General features: G+C 48.9%; 1 protein-coding gene across 1 annotated transcript; it reads left to right on the forward strand.

Annotated features, from left to right (window-relative positions):
* The first annotated feature begins 1,528 nt into the window (after window positions 1–1,528).
* On the forward strand, window positions 1,529–22,151 carry LOC128843804 (vitamin K-dependent protein C-like). The gene is made up of 9 exons (XM_054040923.1): window positions 1,529–1,588; window positions 1,932–2,018; window positions 4,301–4,461; window positions 5,993–6,017; window positions 6,627–6,737; window positions 7,495–7,638; window positions 18,308–18,417; window positions 19,449–19,566; window positions 21,466–22,151. Exons 2-9 carry the CDS (start codon window positions 1,949–1,951, stop codon window positions 22,032–22,034), a joined length of 1,308 nt encoding a protein of 435 aa, XP_053896898.1. The 5' UTR covers window positions 1,529–1,588; window positions 1,932–1,948; the 3' UTR covers window positions 22,035–22,151.
* The last annotated feature ends 4,179 nt before the right edge of the window (window positions 22,152–26,330 follow it).

The following is a 26,330-nucleotide window of genomic DNA, read 5'->3' on the forward strand; positions in this document are numbered from 1 at the left end:
AGCACCTTCTTTCTTGAGTCCTATGCTGACTAGACTTGCCACCTGACCAGGTTTTCCCAGGGTTGTCCCCTTTTGGAGGTAGCTGTCCCAGGCAATCTGTAAGGGTGGTCAGTACACACTGCCACCTATCCAGTGTTATCGGCTCAGGCTCATCTCAGATGTCCCTGGTTTCTGCATCTCAGAGGTGGCATCCTGGTTTTAGGTAGAGAAGGGCTCAGCTGAAAACTTTGGCCCCCTATTCTACTGTCAGATCTACACAGATGGACCCTTAAACCTGCCTGGAGTCCCAGTGAAGTCAGTGTAGCTCTGCCCAGGTGCAAGAGCCTTCTGCATGGATCCAATTGCAGGGCCAGGGCCTTTGTATCCTGATCTGAATCACCCCAAATACCAGGAGGATGTTTAGAGTTGAGATTTGGGATCAGACCCACCCACTCCAATCTTAGGGATTCCTCCATCCCTTCTTAAGTCAGCAGAGTCTGCTTTCCCTTTGGTGATCCAGGGGACTGGAAGCTCCTCCCCCACTGTAGCCATCAGCCCCTTCCTCCTCACTTTTGAACCACAGCTGAACATGGGCCGTTCTCAGAGGATTTTATTATTACGGCTACTGGTGCGACCACATTTGGAATCGTTTCGCTTCCCTTTTTTCATACTTAGGATCTCTTCACTGTTTTATAATACAGATTTTATTGGAATGATAAAATAGGACAGCGGGACAAACACGTAGAGTTACATGCAGTTTTCAGGGTTCCAGAGAGAAGATCAATCTCTCAAATTACCCAACCTAAATCAGAATAAAAATTAATATTTTTGGTCCTCCTGAAAGGAGGACCTTTAAAAAAAACAAAAACGGGGGTGAAGGGTGTATTATTGTGGTTCTGATTGTGTGTGTATTTTGTAATATATTTATTATGGAATTATAGAAAAGATCTCCCTCCTGATCACATCAGTGAGGGTGAAGTGGGGAGGATGATGTGTTATTTCATCACAGAATGGGAGTTCCTAGTGGGGTGCTGGCACGCGAATCTATGCATTCAGAGCTCTTCCTCCCAGGATGGCAAAAGCGCATGTTATGGCACTCTAGTGACCCCATGTGGCTGTAAGGAGTCGGTGCTAGCCTCCTCAGTTCAAAAGGTGGTCCCATTGCAGGGTGGGGACTGTCCAGGCGAGAAGAAAGTGGGAAAATACTAACACACTTGCCCCTATGTAGAATAATACCGGGAATAGGACCCACCCAGTGTGGAGAAGGCAGTGGATCCTTATCTGCAGGCTTTAGGATTCACCAAGAAGAAGGTTTCTCAATTCTTCCATGGTTGCATTTACCACCATCCGCTTCAAGTGGATCTTACCTGTCAGTGGCAAAAAATAAAGCAACAGGAAGCCCAGACATGAACAGCTCAGACCCCCAGAGGGGCCATTTTACTCGTGCTCCTTGGAGCAGGGAATTGTCCCAGGAGCTGTACCCTGTTTGTTGACTGACCGAAAGTAAGGCCCTCGTGGGATGAGTAAATATTTGAAGTTAGGGATTAACTAGCCTCTACCAGTGCTCATGGCAGAAGAGTAGAGAGCTGTGATTCAAACTGGTCAGTCAGTAAGTGCTTCCAAAGTATTATACCCTGTTCAATTTAAGAGGGAGGCTTGTTTGGCAAGTCCTGAATCTGGGGAGAGAAGAGGAGAGAGAGGACATATGTGGGGAGGTTGACGATGGAACAAAGGGAACTAGCGGAACCGTTAGGATGGACTTTAACGATCCACTGCTTTTGGTTTGCACTCCAGCTGAGGAGCAAGTCAGCCTTTCAGATGGGCTCCGGCTGCCTGGAAAACAAAGGAGGGAACAGTCTGACCTGCTGCTTAGCTAGAAATTCCTCCGTCTTGGGGAGTGCATTGGGCCCCGCCAGGGCGTGCGCTTTCATTCCTTCCTTTTAATCCCCTAGGTGTGCCGTTCTGCACTATGTGGAGGCTCTGTACTCTGTGTGTGTTGGTGGCTGCCTGCTCTGTGCACCATGGACACGGGGCTTCAGGTAAGTTCCACTCTGAGTTTCTCCCTGTGCTAGTCTCCTTTGGTGCTATCCTGGTGCAGCTACCATTGCGGTATCCATGGGGAGAGCACTGTTGCAGACAGGCCACTGCATTGCTGCCATCCTGTCTAATCCTGCCCAGAGCAGGCTGAGATGACGTGGCAGTTAAAACCCTGAGTCCAGCATATGCTGCTCTCCCCACCACTGGCTGTGGTGGAGCTACCCCAGGGACAGTGCAGCGGCCCAGTGATTGGTAATGCTGACAGAACAACTATCCTAGTGCAAGGAGTTCTCACAGGGTCAGATAAGGCTCATCCTGATGATAAAGGTAACGTCCTTCTGTGAGGGAACCCTGCCGGATTTCAGCCAGACCCCTACTTCAGACTCTTCTCAACCAGAAACCTAACACTTCACACAGAGAGGACACCCCATGTAGAGAAACCAGTGTATGGCCCATGGAAAGCCATGTGAGAACATGGAGGAGTCATGCCTGTTGCCTCTGTAATACAAGTATAGGGTATGTCTACACAGCAACTAAATATGCATGACTTGCCCAGGCCAACTGATTAGGGTTCATGGCTTGGGCTGCGGGGCTTTTTCATTGCTCCAGGACCCTGTGAGGTGGGAGGGGGCTCCAGCCCAAGCCTGGAAGTCTAAACAGCAATGAAACAGCCGTGCAGCCCAACCCGCAAGAGTCTGAATCAGCTGGCACAGGCCAGCCGCTGGTTTTTCTCTGCTTTGTAGACATACCCATGTTGACCAGTGTGTCTTCACTTCCTGGCAGGTTAGTAAGTACAGCCCCACTCCTTCCCCACGTACTATGCAAGACAGACCCACCCAGCTGCTCAGACTCTACTGGGAGGCCCCATGGCAATCAAGCCCCTACCTCCGCTGCATCTCTCAGACTCCTGCAAAAGAAAGTGCTAAGGTCCCTTTTCTGTTCTATCACACAGATGTACAAGCCTACCACCCACCTGCCTGCTTAACTTCCCAGGCCTCTCCATTACCCAGCTCTCTCCCCATGTGTCCCACATGCCTTGTGACCCTGACTGTCTGAGAGGAGGTGGGAGGGATGGCTTGGCCTCACGGTCTGGTAGTATTTCCTGCCTCTGAAACCAGGCTTAAATCACTCCTATCTCAGCTTCTTACTAGAGAAACAAGGCTGGGGGAGGTAATATCTGTTATTGCACCTTTGGTTGGTGAGGGAGAGAAGCTTTCGAGCTCCACAGAGCTCTTCTTCATGCTGTTGTCTTCAGGACCCAAAGAAGACCTCTGTGTAGCTCGAAAGCGTGTCTCTTTCACCATCAGAAGTTGGTCCAATAAAAGATATTAACTCACCTGCCTTGTCTCTCTAATATCCTGAGACCAGCACAGCGACCACAACATTCAGTCAGCTTCTTACTGTGAGGCAAATACAAAAAAGAATTGTTTAGTTCAAACAAGCAAGCAAACCGATTGCAACACAACATCAAATAGGAATAGACCCCAGGCCTCCTGCCTCCTGGAGACCCTCCAGCCAAAGGAAGCTGTGCTTTTTGCAATATGCTCCAGGCCACCAGAGTCAGCTGGACAGTGCTCCGGCGTGGCGTCTGCAATGGGTGGGTGCAGCCCTGTGCCTCACAGCACATTCGCAGCAATTTCTGCAGGAGTGAACTCTCTTAAAACATCCACTGGAACAAACCAAACCTGTGAACGGGTGAAAATGGAGGGGTACCAGCCCCAGGAAGCTGTGCCACGTATTGTGGGAAAGGTGCAATAGGCTGAAGGCCCTGCAATACTTGTAAGGCAGTACTGGGCATTGACATGGGGCAGAACTATACCCAAAACAGACTAATTAGTGTGACTCCACAGCACTTGCTAATTTCACCGTGCAATCCCAGTCGTTCCATTACCAATGATTCAGTTCTCTAATGGAAATGCAGCCTCTGTGTCTCAAACCCAGACACACCACAGGCCTGTCCTTCAGTCTGTTCTTGAATATTTCTACCTCAGTCCTCTTCCCACTGTCCACCTGAACGTGTTCTCTGAGAGGTATCAAACCAGGGCCAATGTTCTCAGGAAACTTCACGGATTCTATGTCCCTCTGGCTTTTTGGGTGTCCAGGTTCAGACCTTCTGTGCCTGACATTTAGAGGTGCTTCTGTGGTCTTGGGCACCTCTAAAAATCAGGCAGAAGGTGCCTTAAGCTGGAGATAATAAATAAGTGAATATCTCTGAAAGGGGCTGCAAACTAAGATTCGGTGCCATGCCTGAGCCCCATGTTCGTTCTCCTCTCTCGGCTTCAAGTATTTTACAGCAGCAAAGATGCAAACCAAATCCTGAAAATCCAGAAGCGGGCAAACTCTTTTCTGGAGGAGCTCAAGCCAGGCTCTGTGGAGCGAGAATGTAATGAGGAGCAGTGTGACTTGGAGGAGGCCCATGAGATATTTGAAACCAGGGAAGCAACTGTAAGTCGTTCCCCTAAAGCTGGATGTGAAAATGAATTAACCAGTGAAATGTTGATTTTGGGAATGTATTCACGTCAGGAGCATAAGGAGATCTTCCCTTAAATAGCCCTTCTCTCTCTTAGGGCCAGAGCCCCTGCTTGTGTGAATGTGCAGCACTCCACTGATGTCAATGGAGCTGTGTCGATTTACACCAGCAGAGGATCTGGCCCTTAGTCTCTATTTATTCCTCGCGGTTCTGGTTGTAAAAACCAAAGCCAGCCCTGTCTCTCCCGTGTGTGCTGGTAGGTCTCCCCTTGCCACTGTAGCCTTTTCCTGTCTGCCTCCTGCCCCAGCTCTCCCACAGCCAGCCTGTCCTAAAACTATCTTCCTCTCCCCTGCCAGCCCGAGGCTCGGAGCCACTTTGCCCCTGCTTGACTCCCTCCATTGGCTTCTTGACTATTACCACAGCACATTCAAGCTCCTTCTCCTCCCCTAGGAAGCCTTTGGAATCTTGCCTCACTGACATCTTGCTGTCACTTCCCTCTGAACTTTTCCTCTTTGCCCATTCCCAGCTTCTACAGTCATCTGGCAGCCTCTGCCAGACGCCATCCCCCTCTCTCCTCTTTCAAATCCCTCCTGACAGCCCCCTTTTATTTAAATCACTTTCTCCTTCCATGTGCTCCTCTTTCCTGCACCATTCACCTCATCCAGGGTTCAGCGTATTGTCTTTCTACTATGGTAAACTCTCTGGGGAAGAGACTGCCTCTGGCCATGTGAATGCCTGGCAGCGACCACGGTGAGGCCCACATCTCAGTATGCCGGTGAGCTTTACTGGCAATAACACAAGGGAGACTGTATGGTAACAACATGCGGCCATTACCAAAGTGGGTGGAATTCGAGCCAATCACCTAGAAGAAAAGGCTTCACTGTTGTCTGTCTTTTTACCTGGCTGGGCACTGCTTGTAATTGTACACCAGAAATACAGGGGACTTACCCAGTCAGCGGTTGCCTACTGACAACAAAGAAGATGATGCAGATTGAGGGGAGGTAAGGGGCACAGCTGGACCCATCACTGAGGTAACTGGGTCCTCCCAGACCCACCAGGATCAACCCCTCTGGATCAGCAGAATCAAGCACACACTCAGGACCAGCCAGCACCAATGTCCCTGAGCTCTTAGCAGTATGTAAGATGTGTGTGCTGTGATGGGGGGTTGGCTGTTGTTGGGGGAGAGGGTCTGGGAAAAAGGCTGGTTGGGATTGGTGTGGTACAGTGTACTGGGCTGGCGAGTGGTTGGGGGCAGGAGGGGAGGTGTGATGAATGGAGGAGCGGGATCTGCACGAGGGAAGTGGTATGACCTGTGTTTGCAGCATCACATCCTAGCCTGCCACCCAGCCAGGTAATTGAGTCTTATTACTGCTGTGTCAAAGGGGAGGATACTACAACTATTAGCTAGAGACCTGAACTCCACTGCCCCAAGGCAGAGAGACAGTTAAAGTTCATTCATTTGAACAGTCTGCTTCCAGCCCTAACCCTGTTTTTATTTTTCCACAGCTAAACTTTTGGACTAAGTATGTTGGTAAGTAAGGAAAAGTTTCCGATTCCACTCCCCTTCCCTCCCACAGTGGGTACCTCTGCATCCTTGCTGCCATGTACTGTATATTAATTCTCTCTACGTCATTCGTTCCAGCTTTTATGTATTTGCAAAGTCTGTGTTCTCATGTCACAGTGTGTTTCCCCAGCTACTACATGGACTGTAGGGGCAGATTCCAAACACTTCTATGCCTGTTTCCATATCCTCTCCTAGAGCCAAGCCGCTGGTTAAAGTTGATGGGGGATCATTCCTAATCCTGGTGATTACTGTAGACCTCCCTAGTGCACACAAAGGATGAACTCCACCATTGCTCTCTAGTTCTAAGAAAACCAAGCCATGCCCCACTGCATTCAGTGCCTGCGGGCCCTCCTTCCTGTCCCCAGCACACACGCCCTACAGCTGTAACTCAGAACCCATCACATTGTTCTTGTGCCTTGGAGAATATCTAGAGCGACACATACAACAGGCAAAAAAAAAGCACCATCAAGATATCGAGCTCACAACACCCAGTTGCTGAGCTGATGTGGGGTGGTTGGGATTGAAGAGGTCAGATGTAGGGTTCATGATCTGGGTTTCCTTGCATGTGTATTTCAGATGGAGATCAGTGTTTATCCAATCCTTGTTTCAATGGGACCTGTCTGGACAATATTGGACGATTTAACTGCATTTGTAACCAAGGCTGGGAGGGACGCCTGTGCCAACATGGTAACGCTGGCTTCAATCCACCATTTTAATATTAGAAATAAAACTGGGGGGAAGGGGCGGAAGTACCTCTGCCTGTATAGGGAAACCAACACGTATGTCATTGCAGAACCTGTCTGCTTCTGATGCTGTTTTTCTCTAGTTCATGGCCTGCCAGTGGATTGTTTGTTGTTTTCTAAAATAGCATAAAGCTGATCTGTAATCATGGGAGAGGTCTAAGTCTCTCGCCAATGAAAATATTCCTGTAAAACAGGGTCTGCCACAACTGCTAAAGCTGTTGGCAAAACAAGAAAGGATGGATTTTGTTTGCAAGATAGTGACAAAACATCACAATCCAATGCAGAGATGAGCGAATTCTGAGCTGAACTCTTTTAAAAGAGCTATTTTTCTTCCCCAGCAAACTGCTGACCAGTGTAAGCAGTAGACTTGTGCTCAATGGCAAGGAAGAGAATTATGAGACCTTCAGTCTACTACTTCCTGGCACACTCCTTGGTATCATGCCCCTGGCCTCTCCCTCAGCACTCCCAGTGGCCAGCACCATTTTCAATCTGCCACTCAAACACCACAAAGTCAGAAGCAGAAGCTGGAATCCCAAATCCATCAACTGCTGTTCCCTCAAATCAAGGCACTGGCCAATTCCCTCTCACAGTGCACCTATTCCAATTTCAAAGGGGAACATCAAGTCCTGCTCAGACCTTACCATCAGGTGACTCCTAGACCTTCTAACCTTGCATCTCTTTTCCCCTCCCCTGTTTCCCAGAGGCTAACTACACCAACTGCTCCACTTACAATGGGGGATGTGAACATTTCTGTCATGAGGATCCGAAGCAGAGCCAGCGCCGCTATTGCAGCTGTGCCTCAGGGTATCAGCTGATGGACGACCATTCCAAGTGCGAGGCCGTTGGTAAGAAGGAAGGGTGGGGTGGGAGGACACCCAAAATTCCAATTTTATACAGTGTTCTTCAAACAAGAGAATGGGGGACACGCTTCTTTTCTGAAATGTGAGAACCATATGCAACATGGTTTCTAATAGTTCTAATGCATCTATCCCATGCAGAGTGATTTTCTGCTTGGGATTTTTCCACTTCTTCGAGTGATGGTCCCTATTGTATTCCACCAAGGGGTATACACATGCACCATGCATCCAGAGCCAGAGATTTGGAAAGTAGTAGTGTCCATTGGTCCACGCATGCACCCTTGCTCTGCCTCGTGGTTTCGTCGGAGGCGATAAAGGGCGGGATGTACCGTCCATGCCCTCAGTTCCTTCTCACCGCTGCATGGTCCGAGTCAGAGCCTCTCCTGTTCTCTCATCTCTTGTGATGCGCTTTCTAAAACACAGAAAAAATACTCTTTTATACTTCTATATGCTTAGTATTCTTGTTGGTTTGCAGCAGATTCATGATAGTTTTCAGGATTTTGGGATGCTGTTTTAAAGGTCTCCCACTTCCCCCCCACACACACACACTCCCCAGCACCCAGGCCTGGGTACTGGATTACGCCGAAGATACCAGAGTTCAAGATCTGCTCCTCCTGCCCTCGCTCGTTCTCAGTCAGTGACGAGCACCAATGGTGCCTTTATTGCTTGGGAGAAGCCCACATTGCATCCACGTGCAGTGTCTGCCTCTCCTTCCCAAACCGTATCCGGGAAGGCCGGGCTCTCTACCTCAAGAAGCACTTTGTGGAAGTCACCATGAGGCCACAGTCGGATCCAGACTGGGGAACTCCCCCTGTACATCAGCCTGAGCAGTCGAGGAGCACACCTCCTACCGCAGAGACCCAGTCTGGTTCCGTTGGTACCAGTGCTATGGACCCCATGCCGGGACCTAGTCATGAGGCAAAGAAGTATGTGCATAAGCATGGCAGTAAATCTTCCTCCACGCCCAGGAAGGACACTGCCCCATCCACAAGTTCCAGCCACAGAAAACGGCATATTCCAAATCTCACAAGAATAACAAGAAGTTGCACAGAATGCTAGTCCTGTCCATCAAGCCATATATCCCTTCCAGATCGGCACTGCCAAAGTCAAAGGAACCTTCAGTTCAAAAGCAGTCCTCTGTTCTGGCTCCAGCTCTGACTGCGGAGCACATACTGTTGATGCCCAGGAGGCTTGAGTTGGCCCCTGAGCCTCATGAACTCTTGGCTTTGGAGGAAGGGATGTTTCCACATCTTCAGGTTCAGTCGCCACCTAAGGGGGTGAGCTGTCCTACCTTGGACTTACCTCCTTCGGTCTGTGTTCCCGCCCACTTCCCTATAGTTCCGCGATTCGAACCAGGCTCTGACTTTTCGGCATCAGAGGACTCGGACAAAGCGCATAGTCCGCCCCTCCCGTATCAATGTTTCTGACAACTCAGTGGCAGTGTCCTTCCTATCCCCAGCAAAGAAGTCCATTGGTACAGCACTCCTTGGGGCCCTCCACAACAACCATCAAATCTGCCTTGTTGGCCATACTGGGGGTCCCAGCCCCAGTACCTACCTTCAGAACCTTCCCACTCAGGTCTTGGCTACACTTGCAGATGTACAGCGCTGAGTTAAACCTGACTTCGTGCAGCTGAGTAGGGAAAGCACTGCAGTCTGTCCACACTGACAGCTGCCCAGCGCACTGTCGTGGCCACATTTCCGGCAATTGCAGCGCTATTGGGAGCAGTGCATTATGGGCAGCTATCCCACAGAGCACCTTTTCCCATTCTGGCGCCGTGGGTTGTGGGAAGGGGGCGAGGGTGTGGGGCATTCTGGGTCCTGTCCCAACACCCCGTGAGGCATCGCTTCGCATCCCAGAAATCCCTTTGTTTCCGTCCACATTTGGTGCCATCTTTCAATGGTTTCTGTGCAACGCGATCTGTCTGCGGGAAATGGAGCCCGAACTGCTGAGGCGAATGCTGACTTACCTTGCCAGCACGTCACGTTTGGCTGTCGAACTATTCCTTAAGATCCAAAGTGACAGTGAGAGTGAGGAGTCTGACGATGCTATCGAGCTGCGTAACGCGTACGACACGAAATTGCTTGTGGCATTCACGGACATGCTCAGCACCGTGGACCGCCGCTTTTGGGCTCAGGAAACAAGCACCGAGTGGTGGGATCACATCGTCATGGAAGTTTGGGATGACGAGCAGTGGCTGCAGAACTTTCGGATGAGAAAAGCCACTTCCATGGGACTGTGTGAGGAGCTCGCCCCACCCTGCAGTGCAAGGACACGAGATTGAGAGCTGCCCTGCCAGTGGAGAAGCGGGTGGCTATTGCAGTCTGGAAGCTGGCAACTCCAGACAGCTACCAATCGGTCGCTAACCAGTTTGGAGTGGAAAAGTCGACCGTTGAAATCGTGTTGATGCAAGTTTGCAAGGCCATTAATCGCATCCTACTCAGAAGAACCATGACTCTGGGTAACGTGCAGGAAATAGTGGATGGCTTTGCACAAATGGGGTTCCCTAACTGTGGAGGGGCGATAGATGGGACGCACATTCCTATTCTGGCACCATCCCACCTAGGATCTGAGTACATTAATCGGAAGGGGTATTTCTCTATGGTTCTCCAGGCGCTTGTGGATCACTGTGGGCATTTCATTGACATTAACACAGGCTGGCCCGGAAAGGTGCATGACGCACGCATCTTTCGGAACACTTGGCTGTTCAGGAAGATGCAGGCTGGGACTTTTTTCCCAGAGCGGAAGATCACGGTAGGGGAAGTTGAAATGCCCATTGTGATTCTTGGAGATCCCGCTTACCCGTTAATGCCGTGGCTCATGAAACCCTACACAGGGAGCCTTGACAGCAGCAAGGAACGGTTCAACTACAGGCTGAGCTGGTGCCGAATGACTGTGGAGTGTGCCTTTGGCCGTTTAAAGGGCCGCTGGCGATCTCTGTATGGGAAGCTGGACTTGGCCGAAAACAGCATCCCCGCGGTTATATCCGCGTGCTGTGGCCTCCATAATATTTGTGAAGGGAAGGGTGAAAGCTTCACTCAGGCATGGACCTCCGAGGTTCAACACCTGGAGGCTGAATTTGCACAGCCAGAGAGCAGGGCTATTACAGGGGCCCAGCGCAGGGCTGCAAGGATTAGGGATGCCTTGAGGGAGCAATTTGAGGCTGAAAACCAGCAGTGATATCTGGTGCCCTGCACAGGAGTGAAGTGCAGTAGTTTCAATCTTTAGGAATCAGTGTTTGCTAAGCAGACAAGCAGACTTGCAGTGCCTGTTTATTTCCTGGGCTAAGGAGTCTTTTACTTTATGTAATAATAAAGAATGTTTTCAAAGCCAAAAAATCCATTTATTGAAAAGAAAAAAAAATTATTTATTGAAAAGAAACAAGGGGGTGGAGTGGGGAATGGTACAATCACAGATTCGCGTATGTCCTGTCTGGTGTGCTGTGCAGTGAGTGCTGCACTTCAGGATAGTTATACTGCATGGTGATGGGGGTTGAGTGCAGAGGGTAAGGGTCGTGGTTTTCAGGGCTGGGTGGTGAAGATACTGGTGTTGGAGGCAGCGGGTGGCATGAAGAACACGGAAGTTGGGGAAAGTGGGTTGGAGGTGACAGTGGGGCACAACGGAAAGAGTTTTGGGACAAGGGCTGTGGGGGGCAGGGTGGCGTTTGCGTTTGCGGTACTGCTCCTCTTTCTGCATGGCTACCAGCTCCTGGATAGCGTCAGCTTGGTGCTCCAGGATGCTTATGAGCCAATCCGTGCTTTGCTGCCAGTGCTCTGTGCTTTGCCGCCGGTGCACTGCGTTTTCCTGGCGGATCCTGCTGTCTCTCTCCCTCCAGTTCTGTGCTTTCTCATTCTCTTTAATAGATTGCCGCATCACTTCTTGCAACATATCTTCTTTGCTTTTTCACGGTCTCTTCCTGAGGTCTCAAGGTTGATGCTGCTGTATAGGCAAAATGCAACATTTAACAGAGGCAGCATTGTTTATACCAGACAGAGTAATGATTTCCCCCGCATTTAAGGAGTAGAGAACACACAGGGTCTACACAATTGCCTAATTTTCCCATCCAAAACAGAGCGTGCACATCCCACAGGAGCCTCAAAATGGTGAGTAAGGGGGACTGATTGTTTCAGGGCTGCACTGTCCTCTGGGTTTCTGTGCCTTAGGGAGAGCCAACAGCTTCAGGGGGCAGCTACACTGAACACTGTCCCAACATTTTCCACAGGAGTTCGTCCTGGACGATATCTCGCTGCTGAGGGTGACCCGGGAAGCAAGGGAGTGTCTTCTACTGCAATGCAGCTTCCACCCTGGCCCATATGCCGCTTGCCTGTGTGCAGCAATGGTCTCCCCGCCCCTCGTGGCACAGTGGCGCGGACACGTTAGCCTGGCTGGGACAAGGACCACGGTGGCTCTCCGATAAACTTGCGCAAGCGCATTGCACACGTTCTGGATGAGACATTTGAGGAGATTACCGAGGCCGATTACCGCGATGTGATAAACCACATCAATGCACTATTCCGCATCTAGGCATGCATGCCTAACCCTCCTCTCACAAAGAGCCCGCACCGAAAAAATTCCTTCTAGAAAAAAAAAACGCTTACCAGGAACCTGCTCTTCTGTTTGTCCTCCACCAAGTACCGGCCGCTGTGACTGGCTACCTTCCTCTTGGCTTGAGAAGAGCTCCTGGTTGCATGGCTCCAGGGATTCCGGGGTGTCTCCATCTGGCCCACCACCATCACTCCCGTTTTCCTTCTCTCCCCCTCCCCCCCCCCCCCGCACACCAGCTCTGAAGTGTCCATGGTGGTGCTCGGAGTGGAGGTGGGGTTAACCCAAGTATCACATCCAGCTCTTTGTAGAATCGGCAGGTCGCAGGGGGAGCACCCGAGCAGCCGTTTGCGTTGCGGGCTTTGCGGTAGGCACTCCGCAACTCCTTTACTTTAATCCTGCACTGCAGGGCGTCCCGGTCATGGCCCCTTTCCATCATGTCCTTTGATACCTTCCCGAAGGTATCGTAATTCCTACGGCTGGAGCGCAGCTGGGACTGTACAGCTTCCTCCCCCAAAACACTGATGAGGTCCAGCAACTCGCCATTGCTCCATGCTGGGGCTCGCATGGTGCGTGGAGGCATGGTCACCTGGAAAGATTCGCTGATAGCACGTCACGCCGGGCTGAGCAAACAGGAAGGGGATTTTTAAAATTCCCGGGGAATGTAAAGGGTGAGTCACCTGGTTGGTTACCTGAGGTCAGGGCAGTAGAGTTTGATTGATGACCAGAGTGGCTAGAACAGGCATTGTGGGATACTGCCGAATAATTCTGGAGGCCATTCACAGCGCATTGGGCAACCACACTGGCGCTGCAGTGCGGCAGCGCAATACTCACTATTTCTCTCAGGGACGTGGAGTACATGCAGCGCTGCAACCACAGAGATACAGCACTGCAAATGCCTTGCCAGTGTGGACGGGGAGTGAGTTACAGCGCTGGGGGTGGCTTTACAGCGCTGTAACTCGCAAGTGTAGACAAGACCAGTTCCAGGACCTTTTACACAAGATGGCTGAACACCTCTACATCCCACTGGAGGAGATATAGGACAAACAGCACGAGCTGCTTGACATCTTGCATGCCTCGGTACCGACCAGAGTAACTGGCCATTCTGCAACCAGCCCAGACTGTCTGGCACACTCCAGCCACTTGTGCACTCACCCTGAAGGGGGCAAAGAAGAGGTACTATGTACCCGTGAAGAGGTCTGAGTTTCTGTTCTCTCACCTCCTACCCAATTCCCTCATCATACAGGTGGCAACAACACCCATACTCTACCCTGGCAGACAAAGAGGGCAAGTGACTGGATCTTCTGGATCACAACGTCTTTTCCTCTGCCAGCCTTCAATTTGGAATCTCAAATTACTTGGATCTATTAGCTAAATATTATTTCCTTACTACGGCAAGTTGGTGGATTTTGCAGACAAGCTTCCTCCAGGCTATCTTACAGGAGGGGAAACTGGTCATGAGGATGACATTTCAGACTGCAGTGGATGTGGCAAACACTTCTTCATGCACGATGGCTATGGGGATCGTCATGTGAAGGGCGTGGTGGCTACTTCATCAGATTTCCCAAGGGAAGTCCAGCACACCATGGAGGGACCTCCCTTTCGATGAGTCTCATCTCTTCAATGAGAAGACTGACGATTCCCCTCTACTCCCTAAAGGACTCCAGAGCCATTCTACAGTCGCTGGGTATCTACACACCAGCACCCAAGCGCAAGTTCTACCACTTACCACCAACACAACGATTCAGAGCTTCTCAATCCTTCCATCAGCGGCCTAGTGAGCCTCCTCACAAATGACAGAGATTCCAACAGCTCTATCCTCTCAGTTCATCATCATCGCCTTCAGCATCTCATACTCAGTCTTTGCAGAATTGATATTTCTGAGTGCATCTGGTGACCCACCAACCAACTTGCCTCTTGCCTTACACCCAGCCCACCCCCTTTGGGGGGCATCTAGCACTCTTCTCAACAGCATGGAGTTTGATAATAATGGACAAGTGGGTCCTGGATGTCATTCAACATGGTTATACGATTGAGTTCATGACGCTGCCTCACCTCAGTGATCACTCTTATGACAGTATCCTCACCCTAGAAGTGGACTCCCTACTCCAAAGGGAGTGATAAAACCTGTTCCTGTGACCTATTAGGGCACAAGGTTCTATTCCTTCTAGTTCCCAAGAAGAAGGGTGATCGGTGGAGACCGATCTTAGATCTCCGTCATCTCAACCACTTCATACACAAGCCAAAATTTCGTATGGTCACCCTAGCAGCCATCATACCTTCTCTAGAAAAAGATATGTGGTTTATGGCTCTCAATATGCAGGATGCTTACTTTCATGTAGATAGCCATCCTACACACAAACATTTCTTGAGATTCACAGCAGGCCCTCAATAGTTCCAATACAGGGTTCTACCATTCGGACTCACCACTGCTCCACAGGCTTTCACTGAAGTTTTCTCTGTGGTGATGGCCCACTGTAAGCATCAAGCAGTTGTTATGTTACCTTATCTCAAAAACTGGCTGATAGCAGTGTGATCCAAAGGAGGGCTCGAGCCTTGACCGCCATACTGCTCACACACCTCTCCTCCCTGTGGGTGAATGTAAACATAGAAAAAGATTTTGGATCCTACACAGGCTATAGAATTCATTGGGGCCTGCACCAGTGCAGTATTGGCACATGCCTACCTACTGGAGGAAAGGTTCCAGACCCTACAAGAACTGATTACCAAGGTGGTCTCTGGTCCTTCTGTTCCATCCAGGATTTACCTTTCCCTTCTTGGTGGCCTGCATGTACATTACTGCCTTCGCTCGTCTTCACTTTCACTGCCTGCAGCTGTGGCTCCAGAAGGCCTATACTCCCATGCACCATACCATGGACTTCCTACTGATAGTTCCCCGAGGTTCTTTCCTGCCTCCAATGCTGGAAGGACCCTGGTCAGGTCTGCCCTTCCTCCTGTTCTCCCCAAGCATGACGATCATCATAGGCACGCCATTCATAGGATGGGGCTCCCACATGGGTGAGCACATGATACAGGGGACTTGGAATGCTCGGGAATCCAGGATGCACATTAACATCCTGGAACTTAGGGCAATGCGGAGAGCATGTTGCACATTTCTCCCATCCATTCACTCCCATCATGTTCTCATCATGTCAGACAACACCATGTCAGACACCACTTTACTACATCAAGAAACAAGAGGGCACGAGGTCGTCAGCAGTCTGTGCAGAAGCTGTTCATCTTTGGGATTGGTGTGTTCAGGGCTGGCTTTAGGGCGATTCACCCGATTCCCCTGAATTGGACCCTGCGCCCCTAAGAGGGCCCCACAACATCCCTAAGGACCCTCTGCCGCCGTGCCGCCGAAGGCACCGGCAGCCAATTGAGCTGCCGCCGAAGTCCTGCTGCTCTCTTCAGCAGCAGCTCTTTCTAATCGGGCCCCGCAGTGCCTAAAGCCGGCCCTGGGTGTGTACCCATGAGACGCTGTTGTCGGCAGCATATCTTCCCAGGTCTCAGAACATAATTGCAGACTCTCTCAGGAAGAAATTCATGGCTGACCATGAATGGGAGCACCATGACACCATGGCCATAGACATTTTCAACTACTGGGGGACTCTGACCAGGGACCTCTTCACCTCCCACACGAACAGCAAATGCACTGGGGGGCCAGAGGGTGCCTTGGCACCCTTTACCAAGATGATCCCCTAGTCATCCACTGATTGGACCAGGTCAATTATGCTTTCTTCCCCTACTGCTCCTGCTGCATGCCCTACACAAGGTCCAACAGAAGAGAGCAACGGTCATTCTGATCACCTCATTCTGGCCTCACCAGTTTTGGTTTCTCCTCCTTCACATGTCAGCGCGTCCCCCAGTTCCACTGCCAGTTTTCCTGGGACTCCTCGCACAACATGGCAGCAGGATCAGGCATCCCAATCCGCAGACAGTTCACCTACGAGCTTGGTTTTTCGATGGGCATTTTCGCTAGAGTGAGAATGTTTGTCTGCAATACAAGACATCCTCTCGTGTAGCAGAAAAGAGTCCATGAGGTGGTCCTATAGAGCCAAGTGGAAGCGTTTCACCTCATGGGCCCAGCAGAGGGGTCTTTCACCTGAGAATGTAGGCATCCCTCTTCTTCTGGACTACATCCTGTCCCTGAAGGCATCAGGACTCACTCTCAACTCCATCAAGGTGCATGTAGCCCAGGGGTGGCCAACCTGTGGCTATGGAGCCACATGCGGCTCTTCAGAAGTTAATATGCGGCTCCTTATATAGGCACCGACTCTGGGGCTAGAGCTATAGGCACCAACTTTCCAGTGTGCCAGGGGGTGCTCACTGCTCAACCCCTGGCTCTGCCACAGGCCCTGCCCCCATTCCACCCCTTCCTGCCCCTTCCCCTGGGCCTGCAGTGCCCTTGCTCCTCTCTCCTGAGCCTCCTGCATGCCACGAAACAGCTGATTGGGAGGTACAGGGAGGGAGGGGGAGGCTTTGATTGATGGGGCTACTGGTGGGTGGGAGGTGCTGGGAGTGGGGTGTGGGAGCTGATGGGGGGCTGCTGACGTATTACTGTGGCTCTTTGGCAATGTACATTGGTAAACTCTGGCTCCTTCTCAGGCTCAGGTTGGCCACCCCTGATGTAGCTGCTTTCGGTGCCTGCCATCCCCCTGTCTTTATCACCTCAGACAAAATCAAGTCTCCCCTTGGCTACCAGGATTTGGAAGGGCCTCCTCCAGACTTATCCACCCATTTACCCCATTGCTCCTTTAACCTTGTCCTCTGGGTTTTGAAGAAATCATCTTTTGAATCTATGGCTTCCTGCTCCCTGTCACTCCTTTCCATGAAGGTTGCCTTTCTGGTAGTTATTACTTCAGCAAGAAGGGTAGTCGAACTGGGGGCCATGACGGTCTCTCCCTTTACCACATTCCATAAGGACAAGGTTTCCCTGTGGTTGCATTCCAAATTTCTGCCAAAGGTTGTATCCTGCTTTCATCTCAACCATCCCATACACTTACCTGCTTTCTTCCCGAAGCCTCACACCTCAACGGAGGAACAGCACCTTCACTCCCTCGACATCCGTAGAGCCCTGGCCTTCTACTTGCAGAGGATAAGATCATTCAGGACATCCCCATGACTGTGTATTGCTCTAACAGAAGGGACTAAGAGGCAAGCGATTTCTACTCTGAGGATCTCTAAGTGGGTTTTGGGATGCATTACGCTCTGTTATCAGTTTTTGGGACTGTCTCCACCCCTTGGGGTATGAGCCCATTCCACGAGAGTGCAAGCATCGACTATGGCCGCGCTTCATGACGTACCACTTACAGACATATGTAGGAGGGGCCCTGTGGAGTTTGGTACATATCTTCTCTTCCCATTATGCCTTAGTGTGAGACTGTGATGGATGCCTCGTTCAGCATGCCTGTTCTCCATTCCACGGTTCCATCATCTTCCTCCACTGCCCTCCTAACTAGGTACTGCTTGTTAATCACCCTCAGTGGAATACAATAGAGGCCATCACTTGAAGAGGAGGAGGAGGTTACTTACCTGTAACTGGACGTTCTTCGAGATGTGTGGTCCCTATCCGTATTTCAACCCCATCCACCTTCCCCACTGCTGTGGATCTGTTCAATTTGGAGTGGAGAAGGAACTGAGGGCCCAGTCAGTCCGTCTCGCCCTTTATCACCTCAGACAAAACCATAAGATGGAGCAAGGGCACGTGCATGGACCAATGGATACTACAGCTTTCAAAATCTCTGGCTTCAGACACATGGCGCATGTGTATAACCCTCAGTGGTACACAGATAGGGACCACACATCTTGAAGAACCTCCAGTTACAGGTAAATAACCTCCTTTTATTGGAATTATAAATCAATCATGCATCTTTGTGTTAGGAACGCCTCACATAGTCAAACTCCTCCAGAGGATCAGGGAATTTCCCCCACAGTGAAACAATGAGGGAATGCAGAGAAGCCATTGCGAGCATCTCACAGAACTAAGGAGACAGGGTGAGGGTTTTTTGGAACAGTAGTGAGTTGGAGAGTTTCTTGTTTAATAAGCTGACAGTAATTGTGTTGAATTGTCTGGATTTTGCTGGTTGACCTCTTTTTGATTTATCTCTTGTAGTGGAGTTCCCCTGCGGAAGGGTGAAGGCAGATCGCATGGAGCTCAAATCAGGTGTCCAAATTCGACTCATTGCAGGGAAAATGGGAAAAAAAGGAGACAGCCCCTGGCAGGTGAGGAATAAATAATCTTTCGTGGTGGAGCTTTCAGTCTGTACCCAGAACTGCTTCATATGCACAGTAAAACACTTAAGTCACAAATGATGGCACTATTGCAAGCTAAACTTCCCCTTATTTTAGATTTTCCAAGGCCAAATCAAAAGTTGGAGAGCTGAAGCGAATGTAACTTTTGTTGTATTTTGTTAGCCTTAGCACTCTTTGCCAAGCTATATTTGTTCTTACTAACCATTCCAATGCAAGCAGCATCATGATGTACCTGCCTGTAGTGTCCCACCAAGCTGGGGATGGCCACGTCTTGAACGTATTGAATACCTCCTGCAGCACACTCTGGCTATCGTAGTACTATCATGGTAGCATCTGAATGAAATCTTGGTTGGTTTAGGACAGCTTTGTTTTTATAAATGTAAAACAAGCCTTGCCAGGCATCGGTTAGAGTTACAGAGCATGATTTAGTCTAACAGAACATACCAGACCTTTACAGAGCATGCTGGGGGCTCACAGAGGAAGGATCCACCGTATGGACCCTACCAGGGCATTAGAGAAAGTGCTTTTCTGCCAGCCCGAGTTTCATGTACACTAAGATCCCTTTACACCACTGTGGCAGCATAAAGAGCTCTTAGCATAAATGAGAATCAGCCCAAGACGTTTTGCTCACTTCAGGCACACAGTGGTTGTTGGGCTAAACCATCTCTTGCTTGAGCTAAGAATCTCCAAAACTCAGAAGGACCAGAATGCTTCCAACTGCTGATCTGCAGCATCTCCTGAGCAGTGAGCCCAGCCAGTGAGAAACATGAAAACTGATTTAGATGGAATGCTCAAAACCCAAATCTTCATTCCACCTGGACTGTAGATATCTTGTTAGGATGCTTCTGTCCACCGAGCAAGGAACTTTGACCTCTGCTAATGTCACGTGCTCTGGTACCTGAAGGTGCAGTGTAGACTGCTGCATGCAGAAGGAATATATCATATACTACGTGTCTGAGCTGGATCCTGTGGTGCCGTACTTCTCTATTTCTTTGTTTCAGACCATGCTGCTAGATGGCTCAGGAAAGTTTAAGTGCGGAGGTGTTCTCATCCATCCCTCCTGGGTTCTAACGGCAGCACACTGCGTTGAGACGAAAGGGAGGTTCAAAGTAAAACTTGGTATGGAAAAAAGACCAGCTCCTGTGTTACCCTCTTTTAACATATTACATTCTAATTCAGGATCCTGAGGCTCGTCCTTTCGGGAGAAGGATGCCAGATTATAGAGGGAGCATATAGAACTGGGTTGGCTAGGAAGCCCATCGGGCCTACCTGAGATTTAAAAAATATGTTGTTAAACCCATCTGATTTCATTTGAGCAGCTAAGAGCCTGACTATGAGCTAAGTGGGCTGATACATTGTGAGGACTCTTGCGTATCTTGGAAGTGAAGGGGAAGTAAAGTTCCCACACTGTAATCTGGGAACTGAGATGGGGGATCCCACATTCTGGAGGAGCTTGGATTGTGTTTCTACTCCCAACCCCTGTGTGCTTGCATCCCAACGGAGGGGCAGTGGGCCTGCACTCAGTGCCCCAGGGCTAATGAGAATGTTGCTGCTTAGGAAGCATCTCTAGATTCCTGAGCCCAAATCTGGAATAGGCCACGAGTACTAGATGTGCAGAGGAGTCTTAATCTAGACCAAGTTGGACATGCATCCACCTTGCAAAACTACCCAGTAGGGTGGTGTACTTGGAAATCTCCGCTCAGGAGAGGGGGGGATTTGAAGTAGCCAGGGTGCTGCAGATTGAAGGCACAGGCAGATCGGTGTGGAGTGCCATGTACAGTACATTGCCATAGCCAGCACTGCTAGCCCTGCACATATACGAAGTATATGAAGCATGGGAAAATGTCCACCAAATTTACCCCTGAATTACCAAACAAAAACTGCCTCTGGAGGAGCATTCTCTACCTATCTGCTCTGACAGCAAAGGGATAATACAGCCTCTGCCTCAGCTGCTTAGTCAGTGAAAATACTTTTTGTGAAGTGTGGTACAGAAGATACAGGTCTGAAGTATCCCACTAAGGGAATCAATGGTGCCACTGCCCCAAAATCTGAGATGCCAGCATGGGCATTAATACCACTATGAGCATCTTTTCTGACCCACCACTCTGATCATGTCTTTGAGCCCCTTCACTGGCTCCCTTTTCTCCATTGCATCAAACGCAATCTTCTTGTCCGTTCCTTTAAGGCTCTTCAGAGTTTGGGCCCTCCCTGCTCATCTGCTGTTGTATCTCATTGTGTAGCCCCTAGCCGCCTCCACTCTGTGCCAGCAGTGCAAACCTCTACCCCCAATTTGTACACTTCTCTCACAAGCCCCTTCACTCTGTCTTCCATGTAGCCCTTTAGGTATGGAACTGTCCTCCTGGAATTGTCCATAAAGTCACTACCCAGGGGTGATGAAGTTTCAAGTGGCCAATGGGTGTGCAGCACAGTGACAATTGTAAAGTCTTAGGTGATCATGGATTTCTTACAATACAAATCCAGCTTCTAGGATGGACTAGTCCAGGAAGTCAGTCCTAATGGCCTTTACATCAGGGAGTTCAATCAATCAGCCACTAAACACACGTCAAAGAACTTGTACAAGCATATTGCTTTTGCTGTGTTATAGGCATGTTCCCCCCCAACTTTTATGCTGGGTCCCATGAAAGGATCCCCCCGAGAAATTCTCTCCAGCTGTACAATTCCCATTATAATATGGACACTCTAGAGCAACACTGAAGAGTTTCAGTGTCTTCATTCTGTTGATATATTTATGCAGTGCTCCATAATATGTGCACGATACTTTATAGGCAAATCAAAAGATGATGTCCCTGCCCTTTGGAGCAAGGAGTGGGAGGCCAGTTAAGTATAACCCTGTTAAGATAGAGCAGGGTAACTTGAGCAAACTCATATTTTAAGAAAACAAGGACAAATCTGAGCGCTCAATGTATTTTAGTCCTAATGTGGTTTGATGCAGGGGGTGGGGCTGGAGGTCCAGGAGCCCAGTAACATCTCTCATCTCCTTCCTCATTGCTCTTTCAGGGGAATACCATCGTCTGCGGAATGAGGAAACGGAGAAAACCATTGTGGTTGACAAGCTAGTGAGCCATGAAAACTACAGCAAGGAGACCTCCGATAATGACATAGCCATGCTGCATCTGGCTCAGCCCATGATTTTCAACAAATTTGTGCTCCCTGTTTGTCTTCCCACCAAGAAACTGGCAGAGCAGGAGCTGACAGCGAATGGGAAGCAGATGGTGGTGACTGGCTGGGGGAGCAAAAGTGGTGACTCCTCGAATTACTCTACTGTTCTGAGTTACATCAAAATCCCCATAGTCCCACAGAGTGAGTGTGGCCAAGCCATGAGGCATGACATCTCTGAAAACATGCTGTGTGCAGGGATTATTGGAGACAAGCAGGATGCCTGTGGTGGGGACAGTGGAGGCCCCATGATCACTAAGTTCAAGAACACTTGGTTCCTAGTGGGACTGGTGAGCTGGGGAGAAGGTTGTGGGAAACTGGAGAACTTTGGAGTCTACACCAAAGTCAGCCAATACCTGGAGTGGATCCACCAGCAAATTAAAACAATGGACGTCTCATCTAAGGGCTGATTCTCATTAAGAGGAATTGGGACCACTGTGGCCATATGCTAGTGACAATACACAGTACAATGTGCTGTCATGTCTTCTGGCATTAAAGCTAGAGTATATAAAGCAAGACTATGTTAACTGTGTGCACTCTTTTCCTTGCTATGTTCCCCTTCTTAGGTAGTTATTTATTTGTAGGGGCACCAGTTGTGACTTAGGGCCCCAGTGTGCTAAGTATTATACAATTACGTGACAAAAAGATGGGACCTGACCCAAAGAACTTGCAATCTAAATATGAGACAAAATATATGATGTTATGCACCAGCCTGTAATTGACTTATCTAGTCACCTGAGCTGTTTGGGGGCTGAGGTGCAAGTTGAACAGTCCAGATGAACATAACAGTAGTTCACATTAAAGCAGTATAAGACTAAGGTGTTCAAGGCAGCATAGGGAAACTGGGGAACTGACTCCTATTAGGCTGGGCACCTAACCCCCTTGGGTTAGTTTTGAAAATCCCTAAATGTTACGTTCCTAAAGTGTTTTCTTAAAATTAAAGTTTAAGTGGGAATTTGTTTTTTTCATATGCCAGGTTAAGGGGAAATTATTTCAGTTTTAAAAGGCAAGATTTAAAAAGGTACTGTCTCACTAGGGAAACAGTAAACGATATCATAGATCACTCTATCATCGTTAACCCGGGTTACTGTTTCAGCCGTGCGTGGCACATTTACTAGTTATTCACAATTTTCAGCTTGCTCCCTCATGGTCAATCCAGTCTTTCAGCTCCGTGCTGCCATTATAACACTGCTGCATCCACTCGCTTCTCCATGTCTTCTCCCAGTGTTCACAGTTCATGAGCTAAGTGAGACTTCCCTTCCAATTTAGTTACTTGCAAATTCAGGCCATGATGCCGCTCCCATTGAAGCCAATTGATGTTTTGCTGGTGACTCTAAAAGGAGCAGGAGAAGAGCTTTAATTCCTAACTTTTACAACACATCCAGATGAATGATGCACATGTGATTCCCTTGTCTCGCAATTATTGGACAAAACCACGTATATTTTGTTAATGTCCCTTAATTGGTGTAGAGATTGCAACCAGTTCTGTTACTTTATTTACAGATCTGTGTAATCAGCAAGCATCAGTGGTTTCCCCAGGAATTGAAATTAGGGGGGGTGTCCAAATTTACAGGGGGGGTGTCAGGACCGGTGAGATATATAAAAGAGATATGAATAAAGTAAATGTTTTGTTAGGATAATGCAAATTTAACACAAGGATAATGCAAGTTACACCAAAACACATAACAGGTCTAGATTTCTAAAAATATATATATATATTTTAAAAATATGTATTTAATTTAAATTTACTTTTGAAAAGTAAGCCATCATGGGATAAGAGGGAAGTCCTCTCATGGATCAGTAACTGGTTAAAAGATGGGAAACAAAGGGTAGGAATAAATTATCCGTTTTCAGAATGGAGAGAGATAAATAGTGGTATCCCTGAGGGGTCGGTACTGGGACCATTACTGTTCAACATATTCATAAATGAGCTGGAAAAATGGGTAAGCAGTGAGGTGGCAAAATTTGCAGATGATACAAAACTATTTAAGATAGTTAAGTCCCAGACAGACTGCGAAGAGTTACAAAGGGATCTCACAAAACTGGGTGACTGGGCAACAAAAATGGCAGATGAAATTCAATGTTGATAAATGTAGGGTTACCATTCGTCCGGATTCCCCCGGACATGTTCGGCTTTTTGAGCTAAAAATAGCGTCCGGGGGGAATTTGTAAATGTCCGGACTTCCCCCCATGCAGAGCGCACACGGCTAACAGGGCAGCCAGCCGGATAGTGCCACTTACATGGGGCTCTGACAGCCAGAGAGAGCCTCTCCTCCTCTCCCCTGCAGCAGAGATCACTTCCTCCCTCCCTCCCTGCATTTGCAGATCGCCTCTGGCAGTCTGGAGCTTCTCCCCCACTGCTGCCCAGCGTGCCAGGATGAACGGCTCAGGCCGTTCCTGAGCAAGCTCACAGAGACATTAGGTGAAGGCCAACAAAAAGGGAGCCAGGGGGTCGGAGAAGGGGCAGGGAGGTTCTGGAGGGGGCAGTCAAGAGAACGGGGGGGGGTGTCGGGAGTTCGGGGGGGCTTTCTGGGGGTGGGGGTGTGGATAAGGTTTTGGGCAGTCAGGGTACAGGGTCCTGGGGGGCATTTTGGGGGAGGTCTTAGGAGGGGGCAGTTAGGGGACAAGGAACAGGGAGGCTTAGGTAGGGGGTGGGGTTCTGGAGGGCAGTTAGGAGTAGGGGTCCCAGGAGGGGGCAGTCAGGGGACAAGGAGCGGGGGGAGGGTTGGGGGTTCTGAGAGGGGGAAGTGGGAGGGATAGGGGCGGGGCTAGGGCAGGACGGGGGCGGGACTAGGGCGGGGCGCCTCCCGTCCTCTTTTTTGCTTGCTGAAATATGGTAACCCTAATAAATGCAAAGTAATGCACATTGGAAAACAATCTCAACTATACATACAAAATGAAGGAGTTTGAATTAGCTGTTAACACTCAAGAAAGAGATCTTGGAGTCATTGTGGATAGTTCTCTGAAAACATCCACTCAATGTGTAGCGGCAGTCAATGATTCCCAACATTCTGTTTTCTTTTTTTAAAAAGAACAGGAGTACTTGTGGCACTTTAGAGACTAACAAATTTATTTGAGCATAAGCTTTCATGGGCTACAGCCCACTTCATTGGATGTAGCCCACGAAAGCTTATGCTCAAATAAATTTGTTAGTCTCTAAGGTGCTACAAGTACTCCTGTTCTTTTTGCGGATACAGACTAACACGGCTACTACTCTGAAACCTTTGCTTTTTTAAGAAAGGGATAGATAATAAGACAGAAAATATCATATTGCCTCTATATAAATCCGTGGTATGTGCACACCTTGAATACTGTGTGCAGATCTGGTCACCCATCCCGAAAAAGATATATTGGAAATGGAAAAGGTACAGAGATGGGCAACTAAAACGATTAGGGGTATGAAACAGGAGGAAAAATTATAATGACTGGAAATTTTCAGCTTAGAAAAGAGACGACTAAGGGGGGATATGATAGAGGTCTATAAAATCTTGACTGGTGTGAAGAAAGTGAATAAGGAAATATTATTTAATCCTTCACATAACACAAGAACTAGCAGTCACCCAATGAAATTAATAGACAGCAGGTTTAAAAAAAAAAAAAAGGAAGTACTTCTTCACACAACATAAAGTCAAGCCATGGAACTCTTTGCCAGGGGATGCTGTGAAGACCAAAACTATAACAGGATTAAAAAATAACTAGATAAATTCCTGGAGACTAGGTCCATCAGTGACTATTAGCCAGGATGGGGAAGGATGCAACACCCATGCTCTGAGTGTCCCTAGCCTGTTTGCCAGAAGCTGGGAATGGGCAACAGGGGATGGATCACTTGATGATTACCTGTTCTGTTCATTCCCTCTGAAGCACATGGTCTTGACCATTGTTGGAAGACAGGATACTGGGCTATATGGACCATTGGTCTGATCCAGTATGACCATTCTTATGTAAAAATTAATTATAATAATAAAAATGTTTAGTACAGAAACTCCCCAACATAATGACTTCTCAAGATAGCAACAATGTGAGATAACAACCTTGGCAAATAATGCATTTTAAAAATCTTGGCCTCCTAGGAAACATATTTATATAAGTTTCCATTCCCAGTCACAAATCGAGCATCCTGGAGCACAGTCACTAAAATATAGTCCAACAAACAAATGTTTTTTTAACATTCCCCTCACTTTTCCCTCCACTGCACCCCACTCACTGGGGTTGTCCTTGGTCAGTGGAGACTCAGAGTTCAGAGGTGCTTTCACGTGAGTACACCTCCCAGGTGGGGGGCAAGAAGGCATCTTGCTCATTCCTTCAGCTGCTCACTGTTCACTCTGGCCACTGCTGTTCGTTGTGCCACCGTTCACTGCACCACTCTGTTGCCAATGGCCCTACACAGTCACCTTCTGCTGCCACCTGCCACTGTGACCTCTGCGAGTTGGTCTCTTGAGGTTCCACCCAGCTCTCAGTGATTTCAGCTGAGCTCTCAGTGGGGGAACCTTGCTGCTAGTGCAGTCTGGGCTGTCTTTTACACAAAAACACTGTCGCCACAGGAACACTGTGCCCACAGCAGGACTAAGCACTTAGACCTGATTATCAGGGATTTCAGCTGCAGTGGTCACTTAACAGAACAAAAGACTATCTATGGAGCCTAATCAGTTCTGTCTTTAAACAGCAGAAAGAGACAGATCCCCACCTTCCCTCTTGATGCCCTCAAT

This window comes from Malaclemys terrapin, chromosome 9, assembly GCF_027887155.1.
Source record: "Malaclemys terrapin pileata isolate rMalTer1 chromosome 9, rMalTer1.hap1, whole genome shotgun sequence".
In the NCBI taxonomy this organism is placed as follows: Eukaryota; Metazoa; Chordata; order Testudines; family Emydidae; genus Malaclemys; species Malaclemys terrapin.